This window comes from Panicum hallii, chromosome 2 (assembly GCF_002211085.1).
Source record: "Panicum hallii strain FIL2 chromosome 2, PHallii_v3.1, whole genome shotgun sequence".
Classification (NCBI taxonomy): Eukaryota; Viridiplantae; Streptophyta; class Magnoliopsida; order Poales; family Poaceae; genus Panicum; species Panicum hallii.
In genome coordinates, this window is record NC_038043.1 from 55,967,193 (window position 1) to 55,978,992 (window position 11,800).

The 11,800-nt window shown below is 48.7% G+C and overlaps 3 protein-coding genes across 3 annotated transcripts; 2 read left to right on the forward strand and 1 right to left on the reverse strand.

The window, feature by feature from the left end:
• Positions 1–3,482: 3,482 nt before the first annotated feature.
• Positions 3,483–5,411, forward strand: LOC112882860. The gene has a single exon (XM_025948027.1). It carries the CDS (start codon positions 3,580–3,582, stop codon positions 5,179–5,181), a length of 1,602 nt encoding a protein of 533 aa, XP_025803812.1. The 5' UTR covers positions 3,483–3,579; the 3' UTR covers positions 5,182–5,411.
• A 1,556-nt stretch (positions 5,412–6,967) lies between these two features.
• LOC112882752 (TRAF-type zinc finger domain-containing protein 1-like) lies at positions 6,968–9,377 on the forward strand. Its single transcript, XM_025947881.1, has 5 exons — positions 6,968–7,288; positions 7,798–7,933; positions 8,396–8,533; positions 8,612–8,733; positions 9,028–9,377. Exons 1-5 carry the CDS (start codon positions 7,236–7,238, stop codon positions 9,179–9,181), a joined length of 603 nt encoding a protein of 200 aa, XP_025803666.1. The 5' UTR covers positions 6,968–7,235; the 3' UTR covers positions 9,182–9,377.
• A 40-nt stretch (positions 9,378–9,417) lies between these two features.
• Positions 9,418–11,751, reverse strand: LOC112882751. Its single transcript, XM_025947880.1, has 5 exons — positions 11,387–11,751; positions 11,130–11,293; positions 10,082–10,772; positions 9,898–9,989; positions 9,418–9,800 (listed from the first exon to the last, which is right to left on the reverse strand). The coding sequence occupies exons 1-5, from the start codon at positions 11,714–11,716 to the stop codon at positions 9,671–9,673; spliced, it is 1,407 nt and encodes a 468-aa protein (XP_025803665.1). The 5' UTR covers positions 11,717–11,751; the 3' UTR covers positions 9,418–9,670.
• Positions 11,752–11,800: the final 49 nt, after the last annotated feature.

Sequence of the window (11,800 nt, forward strand, 5' to 3'; positions counted from 1 at the left end):
CTTGGTGACCTTACCTTCAAAAAATATAGCTTGGTGGCCTAACAAAGGTAGTGCCATGGACAATAACCAACCGCCCTACTTTTTTTTTTTTGAAACGAACTGGAACCGCCCTCCTATGACCCCAACTAACCCCGGCCCGGCCAGTCTTTTATTTATCGGCACCCATAACTGTTGTTAATTAATTAATTAAAAAGTCTGATGTGTTCTGATCTATTTTGATGTCATGAGAGGAGAAAGGATCCTGTTTCTCTGTCTTTGTTGGTAGGTAAGTACCGACCCCTGCGTTTCACCTACTCCAATGGTGTTCTAACCGGTTATTAGGTGAACACCTGCTTCACATCACATACCTTTCATTTATACGTGTTAAAGGACTGATTCCTCATGTCACTCTGATTTGTTCTATAATTTGCTTTGCAAGCCTTTAGACTTTGCTGGCGTTGAACTACTTGCTTTGCATTGGTGACACCATTTACTATTTTTTTTCTGGTCAAGAAATAGGCAAATCAAAGTAGTAGTTTACACGGTCTCATCACACTGCTGGTTTGCACTCTATTTTGTTTTCCCTTCAGAATTACCATCCACTAAACACATGCGGCCGGCCACACTTTCATATGCTCCTTTTGCAAATGCACTGGTTTAACATTTGATTGCCCGGCTAGTGGTAGGATCTAGCGGAAAGTGGCACGGAGTGCTACTTGGTTTGTCAGCATCATAGGAGCGATACAATATTAGGAGCCTGCATCAGAAAGCTAGCTCACGGAAAGTGTACTGATCTGCAGCTTTCTTTCTCCAAAAGCTCGCATTAGAGGACACTAAACAGGTCAAACGCATGCTCACCCCATGTAGACGAAGCACCGGACGGTTTGTTCCAATCCAAGCTCCGGCCATACGGCACACCACTCGTTAATTCTGGACCTGTTTGGAGTTTGCAACAGAGGAATTTTACACAAAACAAATTGAATCCTGTAAAAACCAGGGGAAAAAAGATTTACCGCGTTAGTTGAAATTATTCCAATATTGGAGTAGTTCAATAGTTTAGCTGTTTGAGTAACGTTGCATTTACTATCTAGTAGTACTATGCAAGTTACTAGAGATTCTTTTTTAAAAAAACAATGAACCGGTAAGCGAGAGCTGCCTGTTATATTAAAAAGAAAGAGAGCTCGCACGAACCAACAAAATTATTTACATGCTTTACACACATAGAAAGAGTTACTAGAGATAATCCTTCTCTGAGTACTTGCTTGTTATACTAGCAGAGGTAGGTGCTTGAGTTATCAAGCTCATCTCGAGGAAACTGTATCAAGAATTGATTGCTCCATGGGACTGGTACTAGGCACTAAACATACTTGTAATCCCGTTCTTAAAGCATCTTGCTGTGCAAGTACCGTGTCTATTATTGTAGTGATGCTAGCTAGTGTGATGTTACTCAAGACCCGCCTTCTTAATTGCAGCTTACATCATGATCATCTGGAACTAGGCACCCACTGTAATTGTTACCGTATTTCTGTTGTTGTTTTTAATGGGCCCAAGGTATTTTCTCGTCATGGTGTTGCTTTTGAGACGAACAAGAAATTGGTGGGTTGCTTGGTCAAATCAAATTGAGATGGCTTGGTGCCCTTCAAAAAACAATTCCAAGTGGACCCAACCCAAGTGTTCAAACCACCCTCCAGCCTGGCCGGCATATGCCAACTCAGACTCGCCCCCAAGGCCCCAATCTCCTAAGCAGGCAAGGCAAATTTTTCGAACAACGCCGTACTGCTTCGCAAGTGCGAGCAACTCACAGAATTAATGCAGAGAATAGACCGGCTGACTGATCTCGCTACAGTAAAATTTCAACCATCGACGCATGTCTTGTTGTGTAACTGAGCTGTCGCTACGACCAAGCAGTCTGACTCAAGACAAGTAAAGAAGATTCAAGTTTTTTACTTATGATGAATTAAAGCCCACAGTCCATACGCGTCACAGTTCCTTATTTGTTGTGTTTCTTTTTAAGAAGCGACAATATGTACAGTACCATACTATAACAAAGCTATTGACATCATGGTTTCTTACCTCCATATGTTTTAATCTACAAGTAACTGTATGTTAAAAGGATTTATCCTTAGATTAGTTCGCTTTTAGTTTATTTTACGAGGGACCTAGGAGGACATGGCGTGATTTGCTTATTTACATTTAATTCCTGATGTTATAGATTATCTTCGAGTAGTTATTTGTAGGGTTCCCTTATTTGTATAGCTTAGAAGGGTAATACCTGATTTATTAACTCATCTTTTTCGCATACTTGATTTTTCAACAATATGTGACCGAACAACCTGATGTGAGTATTTTCTTCCCTCTCAATTATATGTGACAACATATGGCAGCACGTCACAACTTTTTATTAGTTCTTTTAAGAAGAGGCACATATTCCAGTATGTTATAGCAAAACATTTGTATATTGTTATGTTTGGTTGCGTGTGTCTTTGAAAAAAAAAAGAGAGAGAGCTATAATTGCCATTTTTACTAGAATGTGTTGCTACTATAGGAGTCTAGAGCTAGATTTACCCACTTGGATGCAATCATGCAAACACTTCTTGTGTAAGGGATAGACTAACATCATAATGGCTTATCCTTTGAACAATTATCTTGCTTGATCTTTGTTATACATGGATTGCCAATTACTGAATAGTATGATGTAGAACAAAATGAAAGTATCAAATACACATCATAAAAAATGCAACGCGACACGATATCTTACTACCGTTTTCCTTAAGAAGCGACAATACGTATGCTAGAGTTTGTTTCAAAGAGCCATAATGTATACTAAGAAGATATGGCTATGTGATAAACTGTCTTTAAGTCTTGCTACTACGGGGGAAAATATTCGTGTATGTCTTGATCTTTTTTAATTTAGATAAAATGGCTTCGGTTACGTACATAAGTGATATACCTCCTTCACTACACTCACTTTCCGATTATCGCCGCCTACTGTTTCGCAATATATATGAGTTGTCTGCGACCAAGAAGTCTATCAAAAGAGACAAGTATATGCTACAATTTATTGTACACGCCATGATTTCTTAGCTGTATCTGTTGTAAAGAGCGAAGATAATATCTATAACAAGTCCCCATGCACATTATGATTTTTCAGTTAGTTTGGAAAGAGGATTTACATACTAGTATCTTGTAATAAATCCACACGCTACAATTTGTTAGACACACGTATTTTTTATTTAGAAGCAATTGCGGTGGCGATGTATTCCAATCGGGTACTATTGCAAATCACACCGGATTTGATTTATATGATGTGAAACCAGAGGATATGGCTTGATTTATTGTTGATTTAGGCTTTAGAGAGCATGCTTATTGTTGTGCAGATATTGTGCATTCTAGTCTATGTGCCAATCAAAGGACCCACCGAATGCTCCTCGGAGATGTTTGGTCGATCACTGCTGGCTGGGTTTCTGTAGCATAGCCAACCTCTAACCGCCACTAGTTTTCTATACGCTTCAGCTGAGCCATTTATACCTCTCTCCCTCTCTTTCTCTCCCCGCTCCTCTTCTCGGTGCTCCGAGGCCTCTCTCTCTCTCTCTAGCGACCATGGTGCAGCAGCAGCAGCACAGAATCTACATCTTGCAGTTCAGGAAGGGCGAGCCCGAGCAGGAGGTGGCATGCAAGGTGTCGCAGGCCAAGGGCGCCGGCGCCCGCCGGGTCATGTACTACTACCAGGACTACGGCGGCGGCGGCGGCGGCGGCGGCAAGAGCGGCAAGACGGTGCAGTCCAGGGCGCTCAGCCTGCGGCGCATCTTGGCCATGCTCCTGCTCTCCTTGCTCTGCGTCGGCACGCTGTTCGTGGCGCCAGTGTCCTTCCTCTCCTTCGTGCACACCGACGACGGCGGGGCGGAGGCGGCGGCAGCCACGGCGGCGCGGGGAGGGGTGTCCGGGCCGTGCTCGGCCGTGGGCAACGATAGCCTCTGCTGCGACCGCTCGTCGGAGCGCGCGGACATCTGCTTCGCGAGGGGCGATTTGCGCATGCACTCGGCGAGCGCGTCGTTCCAGCTCGTGTCCGGCAACTCGACGGCGGAGGAGAGGATACGGCCGTACACACGCAAGTGGGAGGCCAACGTCATGGCGACGATCGACGAGGTGCGCCTGCGCCGGGTCTCCCCCGGCGACGCCGCGCGGTGCGACGTGCGCCACGACGTGCCGGCCGTCCTGTTCTCCACCGGCGGGTACACGGGCAACGTGTACCACGAGTTCAACGACGGCATCCTGCCGCTGTTCGTCACGGCGAACCACCTCCGGCGCCGCGTGGTGTTCGTGATCCTCGAGTACCACGACTGGTGGATCACCAAGTACGGCGACGTCGTGACCCAGCTCTCGGCGTTCCCGCCGATCGACTTCACCGCCGACCGCCGCGTCCACTGCTTCCCCGAGGTGATCGCCGGCCTCCGCATCCACGGCGAGCTGACCGTTGACCCAGCGAAGACGCCCGAGGGCAAGAGCATCGGAGACTTCCGCAGGCTCCTCGACGACGCCTACCGCGGCCGCATCGAGTTCCTGAATCGCCTGGAGCGACGCACCGCTCGCAAGCGCCACCGCCGCGGCACCGTCCCCCGCGCGCAGCTCGCGCCGCCGAGGCACACCTCCCACCAGGACAGGCCGAGGCTGGTGATCGTGTCGCGGATCGGCTCCCGCGTGATCGAGAACGAGGCGGACGTGGCGGCGCTGGCCGCGGACGTGGGCTTCGACGTGCGCGTGATCCGCCCCGACCGCACCACCGAGCTGTGCAAGATATACCGGGAGCTCAACGCCAGCGACGCCATGGTGGGTGTGCACGGCGCGGCCATGACGCACTTCCTCTTCATGCGCCCCGGCAAGGTGTTCATCCAGGTGGTGCCCCTCGGCACGGACTGGGCCGCCGGCGCCTACTACGGCGAGCCGGCGGCGCGGCTCGGCCTGCGGTACGTCGGCTACAAGATCCTCCCCGAGGAGAGCTCGCTTTCCCGCGAGTACCCCACCGGCGACCCCGTTCTGACGGACCCCGCCGGCGTCGCGCAGCGCGGCTGGGACGTGACCAAGAAGGTGTACCTGGACCGCCAGAACGTCCGGCTGGACCTGGCGCGCTTCAGGGAGGAGCTCGTCAGGGCTCACCGGTACCTGGCCGCCGGCAGGCAGCGGCGGCCGAGAGCATCCGTGTGATGTGATCAAACAGTTTGACCGGCTTAATTAACCAACAAACAGCTGAATGGACATCACCTGCTATAGTTTTTTCACCTTCTCTTTCCCCCCTTTTGGTTCTACTGACTTGACCTGACAATTCTTTGCATTAGTTTTGTGTCTGTCCTGTACCTGTGATCCATGGAAAATTTACAGTCTGAGCTTGCTGTGCATACATACTCAATAAAGATTCAATTACAGTGGATATACAATGCAGGCGAGAACAAACATTTCGATTTTTTTTAACTATGTGGGTTGGGAGCAGCGGTTGGTGACTTGGTGGGTGTGTTCTGAACTCTCTGAATCCGTCCGTCAGAGACAAACGAAACAGGTTGGTGCTTGCAGGACAAGGGCTCTGAACTGTTTCATGCCCGTCGCAGGAGGAACCATCCATCCATCCACCTGAAACGCATGAGTGGATCATTGGCCGGTCACCGCAGACACTCGCTGGCTTGCGTACGAGCTCGGCAGGTTCAGGGAGTGAGATGGCTTCCGTGCCTGCTCTCCCAGTCCCGGAGCCAGGCTGTGTCAGTTGGTTGAGACAGAGTAATCAGCTTTCGTTAAACGTCAACAAAGCCTGCTAATTAGTGGCCAGTAAAGCGTCACCGATCGGACCTTGACAACCCTAACGGATCGATCACACAGTACCACGGCGATGCATCGACCATACCTTCTTCTCAAGCTCAAGCTACAGCTTGCTGATGAGAACACCCTCACAAAAACTTTCAGATTTGGGTGCCTTCGGTGAACAGGAAAGGATCCCTGACTCCAGACGGGGAAATTTTCACCCGCAAGTCACTGAGAAAACCATGGCTGCAGATTAAAGCGAGACGACGCACCGAGGAAAGAAGAGGTCGACGGCGATGGGGATGGCTCGTGGCACGTAGTAGCAGTGGCCGCTAAGGAACGCACCCCATGGCGGTGAAGGATTGGCAGTGGAAAAAGTTGAGTGGGATCTCACAATCCACGCGATATCCCGATGAGAGCAAAGCCCCCCGGGCCGCGAGTGGGCGGCCCGTCAGCCTCGTCCCGCCAGGGGGGCAAGGAAACCCAAGGGGGGAAGACGCTTACGACGCGTGCGCGCTTTACCGTCTCCGCCGGCCGTCCGCTTGCGGTGGAATGGTCGTGGAAAGATCGGAGGCGACGACGACGTCATGGCCTGGGAATGGGACGGGATGGGATGGCTTCGGGCGCACGCGCACTGGCCCTGTGGTGGTGGCTTGGGATCGGAGTCCAAGGTGAATTCGGTTGTGGGCTGGGTGCAGTGTGCGAGGAGTTGGCAGGTTCTCACTTTCTGGTCAGAGTTGGAGGGGAAGCCCTCCTGATTCGCATTCGCGTGTCAATTTGAACTTTTTGGCTACGGATTCGGGTCGAATCACCGTGAGATCCATATGTTCCAATCGTATCGTTAACGAATTTTTAATAGTATTTGTCCACTCAGCTATCGTTATCGTGAAGAATCGCGCAGTTAGAAAGAGCTCAGCTTCGGCTGGAAAACAAGAGAAGGGAAAAACACACCGGCTCTGTTTGCGAACCCAGTGGGGGAAAGAACGAATGGGCCAAGAGCCCACTAAAGCGTGCTTTCCAACAAATTTAGCGGGCTTAGGCCCATGAAGCCAACAAATAATAGCTCCTTCCGGTCCAACGAAATAGCCCATTACGCATCAGCTCGAGCCCAACTGTGCTGCTCCACCGGGTCCAATCCAACCGTCCAACTCTGCTGGCCCCGCCCACCATGTAGGAGTAGGACATCGGCTCATTGGGCTGACAGGTGGGTCCCGTGATCCGGCCGGGTCGCCAACGCCAACAGCAGGAAAGCCCCTCTCCTTTCCGGCTCGAGACCTCTTCCGTTTCCGCCGCCCCGGCCTCTCGTCTCCGGCCGCTCTTACCGTGTTCCACTCCTCTCCTCCGCCCCTTGGCACACCAGAGTTCCCCGATTCGACGCAACCTCTACTGGCTTGGCTCAGCTCCGCCAGCTTCGGCCTGTCAACTTGGATCTCGGCGGCGCTCGATCCGTCTGCACTAGCTACCAAGCCATGGCGGCCGCGGACTCCGACCCCGCCATCACCTCCTCCACCTGCGCGCACTGGTAAGTGGTGACGAACCATGCCCCGATACCTCAGCTTCCTTCGCGGTGCCTCTGCTTACCCGCCATACATCAATCCCTTCGTTTGCGACGAGGTCATGATAGGATTGGGATTGTGGATTGCTGCGTATTTCCTCTGCTGATTTGATTGTTTGCCTCGCCGCTTAATTTTAGCGGTATCCCGGGCCTCCTCCTCCTCCTCCTCCTCCTCCTCCTCCTGCTTATTATTATTACTATTATTATTATTATTATCAGTACTATTACTATTACTATTACTATTATTATTTGACATGCGACATGGTAGCTTTGCTCTGTGGAATTCCTTCTGCAAACTGTAAAACAATCAGACACATGTACATTTATAAGCCATTTTACCAGCATGTATCAAGTGCTAGTATGATAGCAGTGTCTGGGTTATATTTCTGGATGTGCATTGGGTTCTCTGCATGCTTTTTAATCATATGGGATTTTGTATGTTGAATATTAACTATATTCTCTGTTTACTCTAATAGTCAGCGGGAAATTCCATCTTCAAATATTGCATTGCACAGCGTGCACTGCGCTCGGAACCTTCAGAAGTGCGAGCATTGCGGAGATATGGTTCCAAGGAAGCTCATGGATGAACACTACGATGAGAACCATGCTCCAGTACGTTTCCAAATTTCGAGCTTCCCAATGCATTGTTTAGAGTCTCCTAATCATTTTCACTGTCAGTTCATAGTACTGCGGAAGTCAAGTCTTGTGTCAAGAAAATAGTTCAGCTTCGGATCTTACTAGCTGCAATATTACAAGAATGCATATGTTATAATCAGTGTGACAGCAAAAGATGCAATTGTTTTACGATCATGCCGGTTTCTTCATGTGAATGTGACAGGCAACGTAATTTGTTTTTTTCTCAAAAACGCAGGAGTACAGCATTTCATTTCATTAAGAGGAGAACATATTTTTTTGTAACCACTTAGGATAAACAAATGAAAGTCTTTCTTAACCACTAAGTTAATCTAAACTTATGAAAGAGATGGCAATACATGTACACCTTCCTGGCTTCTTTTCACATCTCTAAATTTATGACTTAAAGCATCTGCAATACTAATCTTATTATGAATACAGATGAATTGCTCACTGTGCAAATGCGCAATAGAACGTGAGCTATGGGATCTTCATACAAGCATACAATGCCCGCAAAGGATGCTCGCATGCCAATATTGTGAGTTTGAACTACCTGCGGTTGATCTTCTTGAGCATCAGGTATGGATATATCCCACATCCGGAAAGTAATTCAGATATAGTTCTCTGTGTTCTAACTATCATGTGTATGCGGTACAGGACGTATGCGGGAATCGAACAGAATATTGTCAATCTTGCAGGAAGTACATTAGACTTCGTGAATGGATTGGACATGAACTCCAGTTCCATACGAGCTCAAATACTGCCACAGAACTTTCAAGGTAAGCTTCTAACTGATGCCTGCCATTTCATTCAATCTTCAATAAAAATGGCATCTAGATTGTTGCTATTTATAACAGTTCACTTGGTAATGTTTAACCTTCAATACTGTTTTCAGCAAAATAAGTGAGTCATGTCTTATGCTAGCTTAGTGATCCCTTAATCGCTTGAAGCATCATTAGCATATACATCGATTGGTCTGACATCATGCTTTGCCTACTGCTGTAACAAGTAGCAACTAATAAAATGCATGTGGTGAGAAAATCAAGCTTACCTTCTGAGTTTACAAATTTCAGTGACGGAGCTCCAGCAGCAGCAGAGCAGCCAGTACCAAACCCAACGCGACCAGCTGCTCATGGTTCACAGCGCAAACATCTGCTCTTGACAATTGCAATAGCTGGATTTGCAGTTTTGATTGGATCAATGCTATACCAAAGGAAGGGACAGTAGTGCTAGGGAGGGACAGTCGTTTGATGTACCTTGATGTATAAATTCCCTTATAATCAATAATACAGTTTAGACCCCAGTTGAGCGGAACCAAAAAGGAAAGAAGACAAAAAAAAAAAGAGTACAGCTGAACTCACTTGTGAAAGGACCAGATCAGACATGTTTTGTGCTCATTGTTCTTATAAATGGTTTTTTTTCCATCAAACTTGCTGGCGTTCGGTAATTTACAACCACAAAAGTTTAACTGAAATATCTTGCATGGATTTGTGGTAACAGAAAAAAAGGAAAGTTGCTTGCAACAAGCGGTCCGTCAAAGTAGCTGTATGCCACCAAAATGCTTGTTTCTGTATCTCCATCATTCACGGAGCATGTTCACATTGAATCGCGTCAATAAATAGGTTAGTGGGCAGCTACTACGATCACAAAAACATCTACTATGTTGTCCTGATCACATTTACAAAATAAAAGACGCCTCATGGGCCATGCCTGTAACTATCCAGTCCTGCTCGCTTCTATTTTTTTTGCTTTCTTCAAGTGGCTTGCAGTGAATAACCTGTAGTTGGATGGTTCCATATCACTAATCTTCCCGAACTGCTTGTCGTAGAAGCCCCATAACTCAAACCTGTTTCAGACCAAAAATAAGCAATGGTGTTGACAGCTGCATTTCAGAAACATATTAGCCAAAAACATACACTAGGGAGCATCGGAAAAGGATATACCAGTATGCCAAGAACTGGAATGGCGCATACTTGCCATAGATTTTATCTAATTCCTGATGAACAGAACTGATGGTACTTGCTCTCTTATGAATCTGCAACAAATTTCAGACATAGTACAGGGCAATACTGAATAAATCGGCTATGAAATCTCAAAATGCAAAGGTTCCAGGATTGGAGAAAATACCTGCTTCAAATGCCTAATTGTCTCTGTATCAGCTGGGATCGTGTGGTTAAAGCCCATACACATGAGCACATTGGCACGGGTGAAATGGCCGAATCCAGAGATCACAGATAACTCTATATTCAGTCTCTCATAGGTGGATTCGATAGTAGATACCTCTTCTGCAGCTGGTACAGATATTTTACACATCTCTTCAAGTCTTTGTAGGCTTACCTTCCCTTCTACAATGCCCCGTGCAAGCATTAAAATTCTCTTTGCTCGATATCCAAGACTGCAGCGCTTGGCTAAAAGGTCCTCATCAAGATTTGCCAATTCTTCTGGCGTAGGGAAATCACCAATGCAGTCTTTGAGGCCAGGAACATTGTTCAAGCTAAGCTCAGAAGTATTGAAGGACAGCAAAGAGTCACATTTGCTGCCTGTTTCACTTGCAGCTGAGTGTAAACTAGACAAATCTTCATTTGTTTCCGATTGTGGTGAATCGTTGCTAGTGCCACTTGCCAGAGTTGGACCCTCCAACTTATCCTCTGCAAACCTTGTTTCTAGCTTAACACGAACACACTGCCTCTTGCTGCGCTTCCTTTCACGTTCCCTAATGGGCGGTGTCCTTGACTGAAAATTTTCAATACTGGATGAACGTCGCAGCTCCAACTGAAGCTCACACAGTGCAGCAGCCATTGACAACGTCCTTACCCATCTGCAGTGGAACAGCACAGTTGTATAAGCTATCTTGCAAATGGGATTAAAATTACTAGATGAATATGCACTTCTATTGCACACGATTTCATCATTGTGTTTGACTCTGTCCAGATAATTCAGTAGCAACTAACAAATCTACAATGTATCGCCACGGAAGGGAACATGAAGCGCAGAAATAAACAATTTGGCCCTTATCATAACAGTGTAACACATGAAATCGTCGACCTCTAAAAGGTATTATCAAGTTTTACCCTTGGGCAAGACTGAAGACCCAATCACCCAACCTGTTTCTACCACACCACACACAGACAAGTATGAAAATTGAAACCAAAGGGAAAGCAGGTAAAGGCTCAACTGGCAATTGCAGAGGAGGATGCACTTGACCATGTCCTCGAACAGCGTGGGCGAGCGGAAGATGCGCCCGAACCCCGCCTCCCGCGCCGCCGCGTGCATCGCCTGGAACTCCGCCACCGCCGCCCCGTCCTCCTCCGACAACCGCAGCATCCGCCGCACTTGCTCCTGCGGGCGAAGCCAGGAATCAGCCCAACCAGCGCGTGTCGCTTCGGCGACGACCAAACCCTAAAAGAAGCTCGATCCGTTGAAAGTGCTTACGAGGATGTAGTCCTGGTCGAGCGAGGAGAGAGCACCCGCGCCCTCGACGGCGACGAGGAGCGCGGTGCCCGGGCGCTCGGGGTGGGCGGAGACGCGGGCGAGGAGGGAAACGGAGCGGTCGGAGGCGAGGCGGAGCGGGCGCACGAGCGCGCGGGCGGCGGGGTCCCACCGGTTAGGCGCCATCATGAACAGCCCGTGGCTGCAGACGGCCGCCGCCAGATCGAACGGCGCCGCGCCGCTGGGCGGGAGCGGGAGCTCCAGCTCCACGCGTGGCCCAGCGTGCGGCTGCGGGCTCGCGGCGGGGTCGCCGGTTGGGTTCGGGATCGGCATGGTTGCGTTTCCCGGTGCTCCGGCGGGCGGCGGCAGCGGGGATTATTAGGAGTGATCGAGCAACGGGCGGGAGTGCCTCTGCAA